This window comes from Podarcis raffonei, chromosome 17 (assembly GCF_027172205.1).
Source record: "Podarcis raffonei isolate rPodRaf1 chromosome 17, rPodRaf1.pri, whole genome shotgun sequence".
Classification (NCBI taxonomy): domain Eukaryota; kingdom Metazoa; phylum Chordata; class Lepidosauria; order Squamata; family Lacertidae; genus Podarcis; species Podarcis raffonei.
Window position 1 is genome coordinate 25,099,042 of NC_070618.1, and position 21,184 is coordinate 25,120,225.

Below are 21,184 nucleotides of genomic sequence, written 5' to 3' on the forward strand. Positions count from 1 at the left end.
TAGCAGGATTGGTATCTGAGAGCAGCAGAGAGGTATAGAATTGCCCTGTGTGCCCTGGGTACCTATGGAGTAGTGGGGAAATCAGGCTAATACAAATGTCTCTGTAATGCAGGCAATGGAGAAGGTCCCGAGTCACGGGGTCATTGAGCATACAGAAAAAAATGAAGAAAAGTGGAGAGAGAAAATGACGGAATAAGTATGTGGCCTTGGAGTCTGACCAGCTGCCACTGGAAACATGCCTGACGGGCACCAGGGTTAAAGTAAAGGTAAAGGGACCCCTGACCATTAGGTCCAGTTGTGACCGACTCTGGGGTTGCGGCGCTCATCTCACTTTATTGGCCGAGGGAGCTGGCGTACAGCATGTGGCCAGCATGACTAAGCTGCTTTTGGCGAACCAGAGCAGTGCATGGAAACGCCGTTTACCTTCCCACCGGAGCGGTACCTATTTATCTACTTGCACTTTGACGTGCTTTCGAACTGCTAGGTTAGCAGGAGCAGGGACCTAGCAACGGGAGCTCACCCCGTCGCGGGGATTCGAACTGCCGACCTTCTGATCAGCAAATCCTAGGCTCTGTGGTTTAACCCACAGCACCACTCACGTCCGGGCACCAGGGTTAAGATCTCCTTATTAGTGTGCCAAGATTATGGAAGATCCTGTTAGTATTTCACTCCTCCGATGCTGCATTTTGTGATTGATGTAATTCACATGCCTGTCTGAGAAGATGCGTGAGAACCAGATACAGTCCTATCTGTATGTACTATGTAATGTACTTTCACTTTTACTAGATTCCTGTCTGTTCTCTCGGAGCTGGAGAGAACGGTAGCCATTACGCTTTAGTCTGTATATAATGTGCAAATAAATAGTAGATTAGATCTACGATGTTTCATGCTTCTTGCTGTGTTATGCTAGAAGATTAGTGTGCATAAATCAAGCTGGTTTATGTCGCTGAACACACTGGAGAAGAAGGGAGATGCTTTTTCCAGTGCTGCGCACACCGGAGGATGCTCGGAGTTCTGGGGGCTTGCAGGCAGCCCCAGGGCATTTTTCCAACAGATCCTTCCATGGGTAGTTTCAATAGGTTCCCACCTTCAGATGGTTTGTGGAAATTGGGACAAGCATTCGGGGTATAAGCTGTTCTGCTGTTTTGTACAGCAGAATCAACTCCTGCACAGGTCTGAGTTTAATGGCAGAATGGGGGTACATGGGTAAAAGCTGTAGGAGTGGGAAACAACAATGACCTTACTGTGTGTGTCTGCTATAGACCTCCAAGCCAGACTGAAGACTTGGATGATGCCTTCTGACAGCACATTACCAAATATTCAAAAAGGACAGATATAGTGGTCATGGGAGACTTCAAGATCTGTTGGAACTCAAAATCTGCCAAGAATTGGGAGGTCCAACAAATTGCTCAAGAGCCTCGCTGACAATTTCCCAGAAGGTGGAAGAGGCCACAAAGGGATCATCAGAAGGGAGATTCTGACTAAACATCAGGAAGAACTTTCTGACAGTATGAGTGGTTCCAACAGTGGAATGGACACCCTCAGAAGGTGGTGGGCTCTCCTTCTTAAAGCAGAGGTGGGATGGCCATCTGACATGCAATTCCTGCATGGCACGGGGTTAGACTAGAAGACCCTTGAGGTCCCTTCCAACTCTACAATTCTATGATTGTGTGATATACTAACTATAAGTGAACTAAAGCAAATAAGCTCATCTGTTTTGAGCTAATAATTGTATAATAATTGTATAAAGATTATCAGCACTTACTTTGCAGCTTCTATGAATCTTATTGCTTTTTCTCTTTCATCCTGTTGTTTGTACAGAAGACCCAATTCATACATCGTGTATGGTATCAGGTAATTATCATACTTCAGCTGCTTCTCACTAAGAAATCAATAGGACATCATGTCAGTATTCAAGGGAACCAAACATAGCACAGAACCCAGGCAAGCCAAAAGCCTACCTGCTTTAGGGTTTAGCAGGTAAAATTTTCCCCATATACAGTCGTACCTCATGTTACGTCCGCTTCATGTTACGTTCTTTCAGGTGACATCCCGCGGCAACCCGGAAGTACCGGAAAGGGTTACTTCTGGGTTTCGCCGCTCGCGCATGCGCAGAAGCGCAAAATGACATCACACGCATGCGCAGAAGCGGCGAATCGCAATCCGCGCATGCGTAGATGCACCGCTGCGAGTTTCACTCTTTTCATGTTGCGAACAGGCCTCCGGAACGGATCCCGTTCACAACCAGAGGTACCACTGTATATATATTTCTCTCCATGCCAGGAAAAAAATTCAACTGCTTAATTCCTGCTTGTCTGACAGCTGTTAAATGCATGGAAGCTTTGGTGGGGAAAATGTTAGGAACCCTAAGCCATGCCCCCACCCCACTTTACCCTGCTAGGAATCAAAGATGAACATTGTTCAGGAAAGCACAGAGGAGTCAATGGGATGTGAGAAAGAAGGTCTTCTTTTCCTTTTATTCAACGTCTTCGCTTGTGTTATACCTTCGAACAGTGAAGAAGGATTTACAACCATTGAACCACATACCAGCTGGGGAAGATCAGTTTTGTCTATTTCAGAAACTAAAGTAAGATTTTCCCACAAAATTCAGTTACCCTTAATTTAGGTGCAAAACAAACAAACAAACAAGGAAGCAAGGAAGCAAGGAAGCAAGCAAGCAGCAAATGTTCTTGGATGCTTTCTGATGTCACAGGTTATCACTGTTTCCAAAAATACAACTTCCTGTTTTTACCTTTGAATAACTTGATTGAAGCAGAGTTCTGCTTGTAAGCATCTTCCTAAATGTTTCAAACAGAGACCTTTTAGCAGTTGTAGCAGACAGATGTCATCCATGTAGTATTCATTGTGATCTGAAAATAAAGCAGCACAACATTTAAAATTGCAAACTTAACAATAATGGATGTGTACATGGGATGGGTGGGAATTACTGACTCATCTGTAAAAGATGTCAAATGGCAACAGTGGACCTAACAGAAATGTGTAATACATTTAACTACGGTATCTATTTTTTCTTATCAAAAGCAATTAAATGAATAAACTGCTTGTTTAGCAATATTCTGACATAGCAATGTAAAATATATCGTTCCACATTTCCCACCTGCCTTTTAACTCATTGAAACTTGGGAACCTGCACTCCAGCCTTTTAACTGATTGAAACCTGGGCAGTATTGGTAAAAATTGCTAATATGATAAAACAGTAGCTGCAGATATATATAACTAATCATGTCAGATCTGGAATGAAAATAGATCTGTTGATGAGTATGCCAAAGTTATCTATGCAATATTCATAGCACTGCCTCACAGGGATCTATGCAACTGTTAAAAAGTTAGTCAAAACCTAGGTCCTTGAAGGAGTATCTCCACCCCCATTGTTCAGCCCGGACACTGAGCCAGCTCAGAGGGCCTTCTGGCAGTTCCCTCCCTGCAAGAAGTGAGGTTACAGGGAACCAGGCAGAGGACCTTCTCGGTAGTGGCACCCGCCCTGTGGAATGCCCTCCTATCAGATGTCAAGCAACTATCCGACTTTTAGAAGACATCTGAAGGCAGCCCTGTTTAGGGAAGTTTTTAACGACTGATGTTTTATTGTATTTTTAATATCTGTTGGGAGCAGCCCAGAGTGGGTGGGGAAACCTAGCCAGATGGGCATGGTACAGATGATTATTATTATTATTATTATTATTATTATTATTATTATTATTAAGAATTTCCCCGCAAGTGAATTTTGTCAGCTACAAAGGACAGTAAAAGAAGCTGAAAAAGAGGCTGAACCAACAATTCAGGGGACCAATCACCTGTTGTACATAGAGGCTGTCTATCAAATAAGACTACAGTACTTTACATCTTGAAACTTAACTTAACAGAGTGTAAAGAATTTCTCTCTCTCCTCTACACTCCAGCACCTGTTTTACCCTAGATAAACAGAACTCTGTTTCACAGTGAAAGCAAAGCAGAACTGAAATTTTACATCCTTTGCAGGAATGAAGAGAATTTATTAACAAAACTTCTTCTGGAAGACTGGTGTTCTTCTTGCTCTGAACTCAGCTTCACTTCACGCAAGTATTGCATATTGTCAAACAAAGGATGTATGGTATCATGGAGATTTGTGAGTGTGAATTTCTGTGGGTTACATGAGGACTGGGATTATACGGAAAGGACAGCTTTCTATTTATCATGGCAACCAATGCAGTTTTGATGAAACTATGTTGCATAGAACAGACATCCATCGAGATTAGTCACTTTTTCCTTTACAGGATATAGTTAGAGGCCCCAGTAGGATTCATTACAAACACCCCTTTGTAGTTTTCATATCACACGTTTAAAACATTACTCACTGGTTTCGTTTTTTAAAGCCGTTTCTTCTTTTTCAATTGTTACTAGTAAATTCTCGGTGAGGTCAGCTCTCATGCCAACAATTGAAAAGCCATTCCAGACGTACATCATTTCCTGACAAGAATAAGAAACAAATATAGTAATAAATATCTATAGTACGCCATCAATTGACTTGAGTGTCTAAACAATCCCTGGATTATCTGCAGGAGATCAGGCAGTGCTTCCGACTCCTAATTAACAAGTGCAACAGCAAAAGGATGTTTCTTTCCTCTGCTAGAATCCTTTATGAGCTGTAGTATCTCAAATGTTGATGTGTGCTGAATGTTTGATGCTCATCACAGCTCAGGGGACTCAATATGTGGTTAGCATATTTTGCTAGTCTTACCCCATTATTTGCTAATCTTGCCCCCTCACCACCATTATGGCTCTGGCTAGTGGATCTCAGGGTTCTAGATTCCAAAAGCCTGCCCATGACTGATGTGCAGTTTATATCCAGAACAGAGCTGTTGCAAAGTGCTCATAATCCCTCAAGCAAAGGCACATTCATGCTGTACGTGATTCAGTAAGGCTGCCTGTATCTATAGACGAAGGTGTCTATAGCTGCCTTTCATTTAATAAGAGGTGAAAAGGTAAAAACGTAAACAGCTGATGCTTCTTTGAAAAAGTCAAGTGGAAATGTACTCAGCCTACATTATTCACAGAAACACATACACACAAACACATATTTACTCTGCCACACAAAAGATGATTGAAGTAAGTCGGCTGTAAATACCAGAGCAGGCACTATGAGCTTCACAGGCTGAGAGCCTCCGTAGCGTCGAGCCTTTCTCACAGCAAACTTCTCCGTTGGGATGGATTTTCCTGCAATTCTTTGCTTCAGGCCTTCTACCTGCCTGAAAGAGATGGAACCGTGGAATTCTCAGTACAAAAACCAAACCTTTGATAGCAGAAGTTCAATGGTCCACTGTCGAGATATTTTGACAAAACCAGCAAGTTCCAAACCTGTAACTATTTCTTAAAAATTGAACTCTATATACTAGTAGAATTCTTAGCAATAAATATGCATGTGGAATTTCAGGTGAGGTGAGAAAGGTGTTTTTAAGGCTTATGAATTTATCTCATTTTTAAGTACTACAAGATGGTGAACATAGTGTCTCTTCTCCCCCTTATTTTTTAAAAGAAGAGACACAAATATTAGGTAAAGGCAGTGCTTGTTCTGGGGGTACGCATTTTGTGAATCTTTGTACTTTTGTCCATTGTCCTTTTGTATTTGTTTTTTCCAATCTGAACTATAAAATGGTGATTTTCTTGAGTCAAAAGGAGAGTGCCCCTAAACATTTTTTTCTTTTTTAGAAAAAAAGCACTGGGTAAAGGTAAAGGTAAAGGACCCCTGGACTGTTAAGTCCAGTCAAACTTGACTATAGGGTGCAGTGCTCATCTCACTTTTGAGGCCGAGGGAGCCAGCGTTTGTCCGCAGACAGCTTTCCAGGTCATGTGGCCAACAGGACTAAACCTCTCCTGGCGCAACGGGACACTCTGATGAGTGCCAGAGCGCACAGAAATGCCGTTTTCCTTCCTGCCACAACGGTACCTATTTATCTACTTGTACTGGTGTGCTTTCAAATTGCTAGGTTGCTAGGTTGGCAGGAGCTGGGACAGAGCAACAGGAGCTCATCCAGTCGCAGGGATTCGAACCGCCAACCTTCTGATCGGCAAGCCCAAGAGGCTCAGTGGTTTAGACCACAATGCCACCAGCGTTGTGAGAATAGTTTGTGAGAATGACATAATGAAAAGATAGATTTTTTTTAAAAAAAAACATACCTAAACAAAGCTACAATGTCTTCTCCTGTTGTTCTCACTTCAGCATCTGAAAGCATACACAAAATGGCAGCTTTCTGGAACACGTATATTGCCTATAAAAAAAACACACAATCAAAATACTTATCATTCATTGTAACATATTTGTTGATGAGTCTACCCTATTCAAATCATTTGTACACCAATCGATATTTAAATAAAACAACCTAATGCCTTTAATACTGCAAGGTTTACAAACCATTTGAATTTATTTTATACATTTTCTTCCCGTACAATTCCAATTCATATCACTTCCAGAAGGATAGCTGAGGAGCCTTACAAAGTGCACACCTAGTCTAACCCCAAAGGCCTCTCTGGTGTGGTGACAGGAAGTCTGCAACAGCAGGGTGTTGCGGGGAGGCCAGGAATCCTAAAATGCCGCTATGGGGACAGGCATTCTGGTGGCCATAAAAAAGAAGTTTATTTAAAAGCTGCCCTTAGCATGCCATCATCGAGAGAAGTATGTTCAAGTAGAGCTAAGGACGCTAAAATGTCTTGCCACTGCATTACTTTCAGGGCTGAAGATATTTCTTAAATGTAGTCTTTAACAGACATCTTGTTAAGAGTGGGCCTGTTTTTTGACAAACTTACGGCTAAGAAATTAGATATTGATATTCTGTGTTTTGCCTTGGGTTTCTACTAGTGAAAACACTTCAGTCTGAGAAGTATTTAGAAAATAAAATAAACATTATTTATTAAGTGTAAAGTAAATGGAATTGGCTATATTGATATCAAACAAAATTATCTTTCTAGAACTTGTTATAAGAGGGTTGTAATACAGGCAAAGCATCTCCTTTGCATCCCTCCCACCCCCCACCCCCCGGCAAAAAAGTAACTGTTTTTCTGAGAAAGAATGGATATAGTCAGCAGTAGTGGGGCAAGAGGTTACAAAAACAGGCCAATTCGTTGAATAAGGGGTTGATTCGGAATATTTAACAGGGGATATTTTGGTAGAATGGCCCCCTCTTTCCAGCAGTACAATGAACCATGCAGTCCAAACCTCCAATTGCCCCAGCGCCAATATCCGCTCTGTTCCCACTGTTTTCAACAGACAGCTGTTGCAACTCAGTTGGTAGTTCAACCAACTTCAGCACAGGTCAGTGCTGAGTTAAATGTGTAGCTGAGATGAAGTTTAAGAGTTGCTAGCTGGAGCATCTGAGTACAGTGGTACCTCAGTTTATGAACTTAATCTGTTCCGGAAGTCCGTTCTAAAACCAAAACCGTTCTTAAACCAAAGCGTGCTTTCCCTAATGAGGCCTCCCGCTGCCGGTGCCCTTCTATGGTTCGGCTTCTGTTCTTTTTTTGTTGTTTAGTCGTTTAGTCGTGTCCGACTCTTCGTGACCCCATGGACCAGAGCATGCCAGGCACTCCTGTCTTCCACTGCCTCCTACAGTTTGGTCAAACTCATGCTGGTAGCTTCGAGAACACTGTCCAGCCATCTTGTCCTCTGTCGTCCCCTTCTCCTTGTGCCCTCCATCTTTCCCAACATCAGGGTCTTTTCCAGGGAGTCTTCTCTTCTCATGAGGTGGCCAAAGTATTGGAACCTCAGCTTCAGGATCTGTCCTTCCAGTGAGCACTCAGGGCTGGTTTCCATTCTTAGACCAAGGTAAAGTTCGCAAACCGGGACACTACTTCTGGTTTTGCGGAGTTATTAAACCGAATAGTTCATAAACAGGGCTGTTCTTAAACCGAGGTACCACTGTATCTGAATTTCAACACCCAATTTGAATAGGTGGAACTCGCAGAGAAGCAAGCATCAGCTGTAACTATGAAGGGGCTCTCGCCTCTTCATAACGATATCTGATCACCCATTTACCTTTGACCACCTGCTTTCTTTGCAAAGCAGATCTGCATACCGATATGCCTGAAGCCAGTTCTGCTGGAAGGAATAGCACCACATCAGCTCCCAGTAGCAAAGGTGATGGATCTGCTTCCACTCTTGCTGGGCTGCAATGCATTCCTGGAATGTGACCTGAGCCTAGAATTCAAAAATATGTTACAGAAGTTGCAGGCTGTATAATAATAATAATTTATTATTTATACCCCGCCCATCTGGCTGGGCTTCCCCAGCCACTCTGGGCGGCTTCCAAAAAAATACTAAAATACCGTAATACATCAAACATTAAAAGCTTCCCTAAACAGGGCTGCCTTTCTGCTCGACACAAAGTCTTTCGCTCCTATTCTGGTTTTTATTTGATAATAAAAGGCTACAGAAGTTATCAAGCTACTTGTTTTTTGAACAGCAAGACAATAGCCCAGGTGTTCTGACCCCAAAGATACTTGGGAAATTATCAGGAAGAATCTTACAGAAAAAAGTGTTGTCTCCACTCCACAGCACTTACTCTCCTCTCTATTTAAATCTCCCTTTGTGTAGAGATTTTCAAAAGGGATTTTCAAAAGGGATACATGACAAATCTGAAGAATCATGAATTGTGCAGGCTGTTTATGTTAGCCAGATTTAATATGTTTCCCTTGATGATAGTGAGAGGAAGATATTTAGCTCTCCCAGAATCAGAGCGTCTCTGCAAATGTAGTAAACAGGAAGCTGATGATTTGGAGCATATTTTCTTTTCTTGTGATTTTGGCATTTATGCCAGAAGACAATTATTAGAGGCCTTACAACTCAATAGGCTGATTTCTTTGCCACCAACGGTTCAGGACCTGCTTTCGGACAGGAATGATCAAATTACTTTAATAGTGGCTGAATTTTTGAGTGCTGTCCATGTAGAAAGACTGGGTCATTATAAAGAGAATTAGTGGTTTTTAATTGATCGGGGATTCGGTAGTGCTGTATTGTATTATTTGTGCAAATTGATTTTCTCTGGAGTTAAAGATCTGACCGGGAAAAACCTTGTTATGTTAAGCTCGTATTTTGCACAATTTGTATACGGTGTCTGCTTGATAATGTGGGGTTTGCTACGCCTAATAAAGGATAACTATTTAATAGCCCAGGTGTGGGGAACCTTTGGCCTTCCAGAGGTTGGCGAGCTATAACACCCATCCGCTGCAGCCAGCACAGCCCATTGCCAAAGATTCCCCACACCTGCAATAGCCCATGCCTTCATAAAACTGGAATGAATGGGAAATGGGGAGGGGGGCACACTAGGCAGGAAGAGTACAGGGCCATTTGATGATCCAACAGGGTCTTGAACAAAGGGTTTTGAAGAGCAACATGAAAGACTCTGATTCACTTGGCAAAAACCTAAGCGAGGATCTTACATGTTTGATACATAAGTTTATTTAAATTGATCGGGTTCAAAGTATAAGCAAGATGTTCATAGCACAGGCAGTTCTGTACAAATGATGATCTTTGGAGCCCTCGGCCCAATTTATATTAATTGAACTAATAGCCATAGTGGGGACTATGCTGTCTTTACTTGAAAAATATTCCAGGTATGGAATAAACAGAGAACAGGTTATTAAATTCAACATGTACATTGTGAATTGCTCTTGCAAGCCATTAGCATCCTTGAATACCCATAGAAATGCAGAATTGTAAACATGTTGTAGAACAGGATTACTTTCTGCCCAATACGTCTACTTCATGTTTCCTAACCAGTCTCGAGTCCACTGGTTGGCAGGGAATAATTTCCCATACACTTGTTTTTTTTTAAAAAATGAATTAACAGTCACGTTAGAGGAAACAGGCTTCCCCTGGCTTCAGTTAAGCTTCAGTTAAGCTAGAATACAAGACAACAGAATTATATAACGATCTCAAAAACCTAAAAGCAGCTCAAATTTTACTGTTAAAAAGGAGTGGGGATTTATTACCTTTTCAAAATTTCCTTTCAATATGTCTATTCTGGCATCATAAAACAGAATGATGGCACCCTTGAGAGAAAGAAAAGCAACACATTAGAATGCTTTTAATTGCAACAAAAATATCATGTTATAAGGTAAAAGAAAAAAAGAAAAGAAACCAACCTTTGGAAACTTCTGAAGGTAAGGCTGAAGGAGGGCCTCTGCTTCTAAAAGGTTGGCTTCCCCTGTTCCTGTGAAAATAACAAAAGTCTCTATTAGAGCCCAAAGCTGTGGGTTAATCTGCATACCCAAAGACATGAAAACCTATATTATTGTTTAATTGATGTTTTAATATTCTGTAAACTGCTCTGAGATTTCTCTTAAAAATATAAAATGGTATAGAAATGAAATGAATGAATGAATAAACAAACAAAACAATAAAAATATTAAATTGCTATAAATAAGTTGTACAGTAAATGAACAGGATAGAAATGGAGCAGAATACAATTATTTCTGCACTGAAATTCTGCATTCTTTACCATGCTTATCTTATTTATCCTTGAGGGGCTGGTGCAACCAGGTTCTGACCTAAATGCCGTTAAATAATTAGAAGCCCTGGGAATGTGTGCTCTCAGTCCTCCCTGGAGCAATGTGGAGCAGTTCCATCAGGCTCCTCTCTCAGCTTTCACCTGGAGCAGCTATTCTATCAGGCTTATAGAAATGACGGGGCTGTGGGCTGAAAAACCAGCTCCTCTTATATTATATATTTGATATTAGCCACCCTGAGCCCGGTCTTGGCTAGGGAGGGCAGGATATAAAGTAATAATAATAATAATAATAATAATAATTACTACTACTACTACTACTACTATTACTACTACTACTACTCCCTTCTAGAAATCCTATCACTCCACTGGTCATTATAAAATTTCTCTAATAAGTGTTCTGAGTTTGCTTTCTTCATCCTCCCTACCGATCTCTTTTCCTTTTTTGTTATATCTTTTAAATTATCAACCTGAAGATATAGATCGTCATTTCACTGGCATTTGTAAGGTTCTCCAAAGAGCAGGATTTTTTTTTTTAAAAAGCTTTAAATAAAGAAATAAATAAAATACTGCAAAGCAGTTCACTAGCGCTTCTGGTGGTTCCGTCATTGCAAGAGGTGAGTTTACAGGGAGGGCCTTTTCAGTAGTGGCACTTGCCCTGTGGAACGCCCTCCCAGCAGATGTCAAACAGATAAACAGCTATGTGATTCGCAAAAGACATCTGAAGGCAGCCCTGTTCAGGGAAGCTTTTAGGGCAGGTGGTCATGGCTTGCCCCAAATGGCCAAGTGGGCAGCCCAAGTATGGTGACCCCAACCCCTGGGTAATAATAATAATAATAATAATAATAATAATAATAATAATAATAATTTTTATTTATACCCCGCCCTCCCCAGCCAAGGCCGGACTCAGAGCGGCTTACAAGCAATAATAAAAACAAGATGAATGATTACAACTTAAAAACAAAAATAAAATACAACATTAAAATAATGGAACATTAAAATATTAAAATGTAGCCTCATCGTAGGAGGAGAAGGAAAAGAAAAAAGAAAGAGAGGGAGGGAGGGAATCAAATTGGCTCCAAGCCAAAGGCCAGGCGGAACAACTCTGTCTTACAGGCCCTGCGAAAAGAAATCAGATCCTGCAGGGCCCTGGTCTCATGAGGCAGGGCGTTCCACCAGGCCGGAGCCAGTGTTGAAAAGGCCCTGGCTCTGGTTGAGGCCAATCTAACTTCCTTAGGGCCTGGGACCACTAGAGTGTTGTTATTTATGGACCTTGAGGCTCTCCGTGGGGCATACCAGGAGAGGCGGTCCCATAGGTACGAGGGTCCTAGGCCGTGAAGGGCTTTAAAGGTCAAAACCAGCACCTTAAATCTGACCCTGTACTCCACCGGGAGCCAGTGCAGCTTGAAAAGCACTGGGTAAATATGCTCCCATGGCAGAGACCCCGTGAGGAGCCTCGCTGCAGCATTCTGTACCCGCTGGAGTTTCTGGGACAGCTTCAAGGGCAGCCCCGCGTAGAGCGAATTACAGTAGTCAAGCCTGGAGATGACCGTCGCATGGATCACTGTGGCCAGGTCAGGGCGGGAAAGGTAAGGGACCAACTGCTTGATGCGGCAAAGGTGGAAAAATGTTGCCTTGGCTGTTGCTGTAACTTGCGCCTCCATGGAAAGGGAGGCGTCAAGGATTACACCCAAACTCTTAACGGAAGGCAATGGCACTAATTGGGCCCCCGCAAGAGAAGGGAGTTGGTCCCTCATCCCCATGCCATCCCGACCTCTAAAAAGTTGTGCCGGGCGAGAGCTAGCGGATGCAATGGAAGCTGCAAAGTAAGATTTCTTAGCAGCTTTCATAGCCATCTCATAGGCTTTCATAAGCGTCCTATAAGATGTTCTTGAGGCTCCGTCACGAGTCCGTCGCCATACTCGCTCTAGCCGTCTGAGATCCCGCTTCATTTTCCGGAGCTCCTCAGTAAACCAAGGTGCCCGGTTTCGACGGGGTCGCAGAGGGCGCTTAGGCGTGATCTCATCAATGGCTGCCAAGAGCCGGTTATTCCAGTCCTCAACAAGGTCATCTAATGAGTCGCCAGGAGGAGCAGGGTTTCGCAAGGCTTGTCAGAATCTATCAGGATCCATCAGTTTTCGCGGACGAGCCCAAATAGGTTCGCCACCCGAGCCGGGGAGGAGCGGGAAGTCAATCTTGGCTTTCAAAGCGTAGTGATCAGACCATGGCACCTCCACAGCGGGGAGCATGATCAAATCTATGCCAGCCCCAAAGATCAGATCCAGCGTGTGGCCTGCTTGATGAGTGGGGCCCAAAACAAACTGGGAGAGCCCTAGTGTTGCCATGGAAGTCACTAGGTCCAGAGCCTGTGAGGAGGGAGCGGCATCGGCATGGACGTTGAAGTCTCCCAAAACCAGTAGGTTTGGGAACTCCAAGGCCCAGCCCGCCACCACCTCCAGCAGGTCTGACAGGGTGGCTGCAGGTGTGCTGGGTGGTCGGTACACCAGCCAGACAGCCAAGCTCTCCTTGGTGCCCCACACGAGACCAACACATTCAATGCCGGAGATCGCCGGTGATGGCAGAGCTCTGAAAGAGCAATCCTCCCAGAATAACAACGCTACTCCTCTCCCCCGACCCACAGTCCGCGATTGATGGAGGACACAGAAACCTGGGGGTGTTATCTCATGTAGGGAGACTACTTCGTCTTCCCGTACCCAGGTCTCCATCACGCAAGCCAGGTCAATCCCCTGCGAGACAAAAAAGTCACGCATGGTGGCGGTTTTGTTGCCTATGGACCTGGCATTGCACAGCACCAATGACGGAGGTGTGTAATCCTTGCTCTCCCTACCCTCATCCCTTGGGATGGGGCGTAGATTGGAAGGGGTTCGAGGATCACTGCATCTCGAAACCCTTCGCCGATAGAGATATCTAGCCCCACCGCCATTCCTCCCTAGCCCTTCAATTGTGGAAATCCCAGATCCCATACTAGCCTCCCCAATAGATGGGTAACATCCCCTCAATAACAAGTCATCCTTGGGCCAGGACTCCTGGGTCAAAATGGTATGGGAAAGAGGTGGAGGTCTGATAGGGTAAGTATCCCTAGAAGATAAAACCCAACCAACCGCACCCCAAGCAGGGGGGACAGTCCCATGGTGTTTCATTAACTGTCAATCCCCCTCTCCCTCCTGGGTTAATTGGAGGATTGTTGGTTCTATCTGTGGCTGTGGAAGTATTAATGAGGTATGTGTTATAAAATGTGGATCACTGGCTAACAAAGAGCCAGATTCGAATTCGAAAGATCTGTCCATTCTGTCTCGCCAGGAGTACAGTAGAGAAGGCTGATCATTCTGATAAGTTTTTGGAACATTAGGCAAAGGTCCAGATGTAGATTTGGTGCTGGATATCTCCAGGTGTCAGCAACATAGAGTTCTTTAGGTGTTGTTGCCATAGAAATGTCGGAGGTGCCAAATTCCTCATCTAATTTGGTGTCGTTTGAAAAGGGAACAGGGAGTTGCACTGATGTCTTTCTATGGGATAAAGAGCTGTTGGAAGTCTTTAAATATTGTGCTCTAGGCTCTACTGTTCTTATATTTTGGGTAGAAATCTCAGTCTTTATACTCATTAGCCTCTTCTTCAGGTCTTGTAATTCTAGGCTTACAAAGTTCTTTTCTTCCTTCGGGCAATTAGTATTTCTAGTGTTGAGCTTGGTTTCCTTTATCCGCATTACCTTTGACTCTATGCAAGGGACCAATTGCCTCCTAGTTTCGTCCTTAAATACCCTCACTGGGCGGAGAGAATGGAACCACCATAGGGTATCCTTTATCTCCATGAGTCGAGATGGGAGGGTTGATGACCTAAAGGTCATAAATAGGCGCATGGTGTTTCTCAAGGTAGGCAGGAAGTGGAAATTTTCTAGATCTACATTTCGGTAATGGTAATTCAGGAGCTGAGACAAGGACATAGTAATTTGTCTGCGGTTCATCCACCTATGAGTGTATCGGTGAATCTCAAGCATTATCTGGTTCGTTTGCAAGACTTGACAGGACCTCACTTCATCCATAGTTTGAGTTGGTGAATTATTAACAGAGTCATTTCTTATCATCCTTTTAAGCCCTTGGGCATTTAAAGGGGAGGAACTAGTATCCAATTGTTTCTCAATGTTAACTATTCTAGTGAGGATTTCATCCAGTCTTTGGAGAACCAGAACCATAGTTTCTGCAGACAACATGCAAATCTCTTGGTAGGGGTGCGTATCCCGAATTGGTTGAAAAGAGGCTCCTCTGATATCTTGTTCTAGAGGCATGGGTGGGTCAGCGTTAGGAGTGGGAGGAATCCCTCCTGCTCCTGCTCTTGCCCTCTTGGACGGATGATGAAAATACAGTGCAAGAAAACCAGTAAAGGCCCCATTAAAATATATTAGGGGTTGGATTGAAAGCTATAGTTTTCCCATGTATCTCACCCAGGAATTTATTTTTCAGTTCTTACCTAGGATTAATGAAACGTAAGTGTGGTATAGCAGCAAGGTGAAAGTACACAGTATGGCTCTCAGACTGGCACCAGAAGCTCCTTCCCGTAACTGCTGGAGACCCACCTCCTAAAAGCAACCAAAGATCGCACAAGATAAGATGCAGCACTAGTACTAATTATTTCAAGATGCAGAAAAAAGGAAGGGTTGCAAGAGGAAGATATTGGGGTTTTTTTAACCACCCTTCAACAGTACCTAAACCGAATATAAGCCACACTTGCAAATAAGCTGCATCTTTAAAATGCAGTGGTGGTGGGGGGGAGAAAAAGACAATACCCAAATATAAGCCGCTCCCTTAAAACTGCAGGCATTCACACCCATAAATGGCAAATGTAGAAGAAAATCCTACAGGGATTAGAGAGGACCCGCAAGTGGTTTAAACACCTGTTCGTAGCACCGTAAATGCAAATAAAGAATCAATAATGCACTGTAAAATACAGGGAAAACGATGAATAACATCAGAATTGCACAACAGTCTCAAGCTCGCAAATTGGCAACAAAACAGCTTTTTGTTCCGTTTTACATTATGTCTGTTTCAGCAGCGATATCGTAAAAGCCAATTTTTGTAAGGTCGCGTTTTTAAGCCGCACTTGAACTTTTCACAGTCGGAATTGGGGGGGGGGGGAGTGTGGCTTATTTTCGGGCCAATATGGTAGGTCCCAGGGCAGTTATAGCAATATAAAATGCAGCACTAAAAGCAGTTTTTTAGGGCCGCGGGTGGCGCTGTGGAGAAAACCTCAGTGCCTAGGACTTGCCAATCGTATGGTCGGCGGTTCGAATCCCCGTGGCGGGGTGAGCTCCCGTCGTTCGGTCCCAGCTCCTGCCCACCTAGCAATTTGAAAGCACTCTTAAGTGCAAGTAGATAAATAGGTACCGCTTTATAGCGGGAAGGTAAACGGCGTTTCTGTGTGCTGCACTGGTGCTGGTTCGCCAGCTGCAGCTTCGTCACGCTGGCCATGTGACCCAGAAGTGTCTTCGGACGGCGCCGGCTCACGGCCTCTAGAGCGAGATGAGCACGCAACCCTAGAGTCGGACACGACTGGCCTGTACGGGCAGGGGTACCTTTACCTTTACCTTTAAAAGCAGTTTAAAACAAAATTCAATCACAACCTGAGTGGGTTCTGGAATAAAAAGGTAAGGGGACCCCTGACCATTAGGTCCAGTCGTGGCCGACTCTGGGGTTGCGGCGCTCATCTCGCATTATTAGCCGAGGGAGCCGGCGTACAGCTTCCGGGTCATGTGGCCAGCATGACTAAGCTGCTTCTGGCAAACCAGAGCAGCACACGGAAACCCCGTTCACCTTCCCGCCGGAGTGGTACCTATTTATCTACTTGCACTTTGACATGCTTTCGAACTGCTAGGCTGGCAGGAGCTGAGACCGAGCAACGAGAGCTCACCCCATTGCCGAGTTCGAACCACCGACCTTCTGATCGGCAAGTCCTAGGCTCTGTGGTTTAACCCACAGTGCCACCCGCGTCCCAGGCCCTGGAATACACACCTCAAAATTCAAAGGCCAGGGTGGAGGGATGCATCTTCAGCATACAATAAAAGCTGGGCAATGAAGGTGCCTGGTGCACCACTGTAGGGAAGCAATTTCATAATGTAGGGGCTGCTACAGAATAATGCCCTCTACCATGGGCGTACCCAGGGTTTATGTTAGGGTGAGGCCACCTGCCATCATCCTCTGTCTGGCTCCCTCTAGCAGATTTGGAATGAAAGATCTCAATGACATTTGTTTTAAATTACTTTCTTTCAACCCCAAGTGCTCAGAATAATGTGTCAAAATCTTTCTACAATTTCTTTTAGTTAACTTTTTTTTTTTTACTTGATGGGGGGCAGCTGCCCCTGCTTATGCCTGTAATTAATCATGGCACTTGAATCAATTACTTAAAAGTTATAAAAAATGCCTTCCACGTTCAGCAGCCTGCTCCTATATTTCCCCAATCCATGATATACGCTATAGGTACATTTTAACATCAATGGTGAAAAGAACTTTTAATACCCTGTTGCCTGAAAACCCAATAAATTCTAGAAGTCGGAGGATTCTTCCTGGTAAAAGGGACAGCATCTGCAACAAATCAGCAACACAAAATCACTAAAATATTTAAAAGAAACTGCAATATCTTAAAAACCTAAACAGCATAAAATAATAACAAAACACTCTAATATTTCTGTGTTCAAGTTAACTTTGATAGAATAAAATTATAAATTGCAGCAGATGTGTATATAAAAACCACAAAAATTTTCTATTGCTATGATGGAAGTCTGCAAAATTACAATTACAATCAGCTTTTAGTTTGGTTTATTCTTTAAAATTACAGCATTACAGGCCATGTTTTACGTCACAATTTCTACACCAAAAACTATAAAAACCCATACCAAATTGAATGCTCCTATTCCTAGCTGCACGCCCCCTTCAAACTGGTAGTAGGTTTCATTCTTGTTTTTGCTGCCCTGGGTCATCTGAAGAACCTGGTGGCATTCTCTTTTTGAGTAAAAAAAGAAGAATAGTTTTCATGTTAAATGGAATGAAAGGTACTGCAATTACTATGACATGTAACTGGAAATTAACAGAATTGACCTGTCTCCAACTGACTGCAATTATTTTGAGGCTTAGCTTATTATTCAATATTGCCTAAAACAAGGCTCTCCAAAAGTATTTCTCCTCGCATGCCTAATATTATTTTAAAAGCAGCGTCAGAGTGCATGGTGCTTTACAGACTAACAACAAAGGGCAGGGATTTAAGAGCAATCTGCCTGCTCCTCTACTTCCACAATATCAGGGATATTTTACAGATATAGTATCTGTAACAGTGTCTCACTGTTAACAAATCCCCACCTTCTATATTAAGTTTTTAAGATGAGATGTGGAAACAGCAAGATAAGATTGGATAGAATTATGAACTTTGTTTGGACTGATTTGGACATTAACGCAGTAGCAAGAAGATGATCAGAATCCCCCTTCGGATCTTGAAATATGGGTCCCCTCAACAAAATTTAAAATTCGGCTTTGTAATTCGGAATTTGTGTGATGTGATTTGATTTGATTGGTCGGTTAATAAAAATTATTTTTTTTAAATATATATATATATATTAAGTTTTTGTATACTGTCTCTAACATCACAGAAAGCCGTGGGACTTACTCCTAAGTAAGCATGTATAGGATTGCAGACTAAGAATTATAAGCACAGGTAAATATGCTGTCTTTCCCACTTTTATTTATCCCATTGCTGTTTCACATCCTTCCTCTGCCATCTTGCTAATGCCCCTGCTGGGAAGCATGTCTCTTTGGGAGCGGGGTGAGGCAAGACTGAAGTTCATTGCCAAATGATTTTAAAAACCTGGTGTCAAATTTTCTAATATCTTAACAGTTAAAAAGGTAAAGGGACTCCTGACCGTTAAGTCCAGTCACGGGTGACTCTGGGGTTGTGGCGCTCATCTCGCTTTACTGGCCGAGGGAGCTGCCGTTTGTCCGCAGACAGCTTCTGGGTCATGTGGCCAGTATGACTAAGCCACTTTTGGCGAACCAGAGCAGCGCACAGAAACGCCGTTTACCTTCCTGCCGGTGCGGTACCTATTTATCTACTTGCACTTTGACCTTCTGATCGGCAAGCCCTAGGCTCTGTGGTTTAGACCCCAGCGCCACCTGTGTCTAAACAGTTAGCAGGGAATTAAATTGCTGAAATATATAAACAGAAAAGCACAAGTAAAAAAAAAATGTTACAGAAACTGACTTGTATATTTGGTAACTTGTCCTGATTTTGAGGCCACCCTTGATGAAGTTGATCATATTTTCATCCTGGAGGGGGAGGAATGAAATTAAACAAATCTTTAGGTGATATTCAACTAGGTTTTTGTGTTAGTGCAAGGATTAATGCTGCCACAACAGGACTTTGCCCCTTCTCCTCCCTCCCTCAATGCTGTCCCCAGATCTGCTGTGGAGGGTTGAAGAAGCCCCCATAAGAGATTCAGGGAGCACATGAGGGATGCAAAATACTACTTAGCGTTACTTTTAATGCAACCCATTGCGTATATCATACCTCTATCACTTGAACAGTTTTACCTGTGTAATGTAAACACTGGAAACATGCAAAATGTGCATACATGAAGCTGAATGTATTTATTAGGCTGTGCATGCAACTCTTAATCAACGGAACACTATTTGTATATAAATGCTTTATACAAACATTTCCAAAACAAAACTTCACGGGAAAGAAGCATTTATATGTATCAAGCAAAACTGAAGAAACACCACTAGATGGTGCTACAAGTATCCAACAATAATTTGATGCGTTACTGGGATAATAATGGAATCATACAGTGGTACATTTGCAGTACACAAAAATTGAATGAGGAATAGCCCAGTCTGAAGACTTCATCATCCACCGTAATAAATATTGAGTGCTTCCACCAAGTGCATGCATCATCCTTGTTCTGCACTCTTCTGCATCCTTCCAGTGTGAATACTGGAACCTACTACATCTCCAACAGGTATTGTATCATGATTTGGAGCCTGGAAACAGCAGCATAATGATTCATAAATAGCAATGGACTATTTATTTAGTGGTTAATGTGCATTAAATAAGTTTCCCTTGCAATATAAGGTCTAAACAGCCATTTCAAAGGAGCAAAATCCTTTAATACTCTGGACAAGTTCCCAAGTTCTGTTAAATCAATACTATTGTTCGCCTGAAATTTCAGTTGTTGCCAGGTTGTAGCATACAGTGAAACACTAGTTCCCAGCTGAGCAGCCTTTTTTAGCCAGACTGTGCGTCTGAGTGCATAAAAAGGCAACAGATGACCTTGCCATATAGCTATGCTGACCTCTTTTAGTGCTGACGGGTCTGAACTCGCTATCTATGCCACGGCTAGCCTCCTCAAGAGTTCCACCTGCAAGCTGATTTTTGAAGCTGTAGTGCTGATTCTCATTATTAAAAATTTCTGCACTACTGCATATGGGAGGGGCGGAGCTAGCATTAATGAAGCTGTATAGAGGAAGATGAGAGCCATTTCCACAACAGCAGCGGCAGTTTTCTCAACAACAATTGTGAACTTGGCTGCCAGTTCCCCACACATACAGCCCAGTCCATGCTAGTCTTTTTCATGCAGTAGTGTACTTGTGTACAAGATCATGTGGAAGAATATGGCAGGGATTTGACAAAAAAAAAAAAGTTTTATTGAAGGTCTAAAACCAAAGGCTCTGGGGTATGTAACAGCCTTTGCATGCATCATTATCAATAGGAAGCAGAATGCCAAGAGCTGTGATCTATGAAAATGTTAAGTGATCCTTATTTTGCAAAGGTAACAGTAAACAGCTAAGTCTTCTAAAACATTTTTTAGAGACCTACCGTATTTTTCGCTCCATTGGACGCAGTTTCCCCCCTCCAAAAATTGAGGGGAAATATGTGTGCGTCCTATGGAGCGAATGCAGGCTTGTGCCATAGCTGTGCGCAACCCCTCCGGCAGGGAGAGGCTGCACGGGGCTATGGTTTCTTTAGCTCTACGCAGCCTCTCTCGGCAGGGAGAGGTTGTGTGGGGCTAAAGAGGAAGCCAAAACAGCCAGCGCGATCCATCCCGCTGGCTGCCTTGGCTTGTGACATAGCCGCACACAACCCCTCCGGCAGGGAGAGGTTGAGCGCAGCCTGTACACTGCTCTTTGGGGCTGGGGGGAGGAGATTTTTTTTATTGATTTCCCCGTCTAAAAACTAGGCGCGCCCTATGGTCCGGTGCGCCCTATGGTGCGAAAAATATGGTACTTTGTTAAGGTTTATTAAATAATGTTTGGAACAAGAGACGGCAACATTTACTGCACAAATGCATATGAATTAAAGATAAGAGAAAAGCAAGGACCTGCGGTACTCTGCTAAATCGTTTTTTAACAGAATGACTAAACAGGTAAAGTGTGCCGATAATTGCAAAATGCATTCTTGGAAATAGATCTTCTTGAACATTATTGCACATAGCATCATTGTTTCTGAGACTCTTCCTTTACTGACCAATGGAAGAACCTCACGGATGCATTAGCAGATACTAATTAACATTAGTAGACAGTTAGAAGCAGAGGCCACTTATGCTTCTGAAAACCCGCATCATCTTAATGTTTAAAAAGTTGCATGTGGTAAACCAGTATCATTTTAAACATTAAACCAGAGTGTTTTGACCTGCT

The 21,184-nt window shown here is 43.0% G+C and overlaps 1 protein-coding gene across 3 annotated transcripts in view; it reads right to left on the reverse strand.

Moving 5' to 3' along the window:
• TTC39B (tetratricopeptide repeat domain 39B) overlaps positions 1-21,184 on the reverse strand; it is a 59,747-nt gene that overhangs the window by 3,210 nt on the left and 35,353 nt on the right. For all 3 annotated transcript variants that reach the window (XM_053371891.1, XM_053371890.1, XM_053371892.1), the window contains 12 exons: positions 18,753-18,817; positions 17,398-17,503; positions 17,021-17,086; positions 14,979-15,087; positions 10,132-10,199; positions 9,979-10,038; positions 8,024-8,185; positions 6,172-6,263; positions 5,123-5,243; positions 4,353-4,464; positions 2,753-2,870; positions 1,766-1,882 (listed from right to left, as the gene is read on the reverse strand). In XM_053371891.1, coding sequence (XP_053227866.1) covers positions 1,766-1,882; positions 2,753-2,870; positions 4,353-4,464; positions 5,123-5,243; positions 6,172-6,263; positions 8,024-8,185; positions 9,979-10,038; positions 10,132-10,199; positions 14,979-15,087; positions 17,021-17,086; positions 17,398-17,503; positions 18,753-18,817 — 1,196 coding nt within the window. The remainder of the gene's footprint in view (positions 1-1,765; positions 1,883-2,752; positions 2,871-4,352; positions 4,465-5,122; positions 5,244-6,171; positions 6,264-8,023; positions 8,186-9,978; positions 10,039-10,131; positions 10,200-14,978; positions 15,088-17,020; positions 17,087-17,397; positions 17,504-18,752; positions 18,818-21,184) is intronic.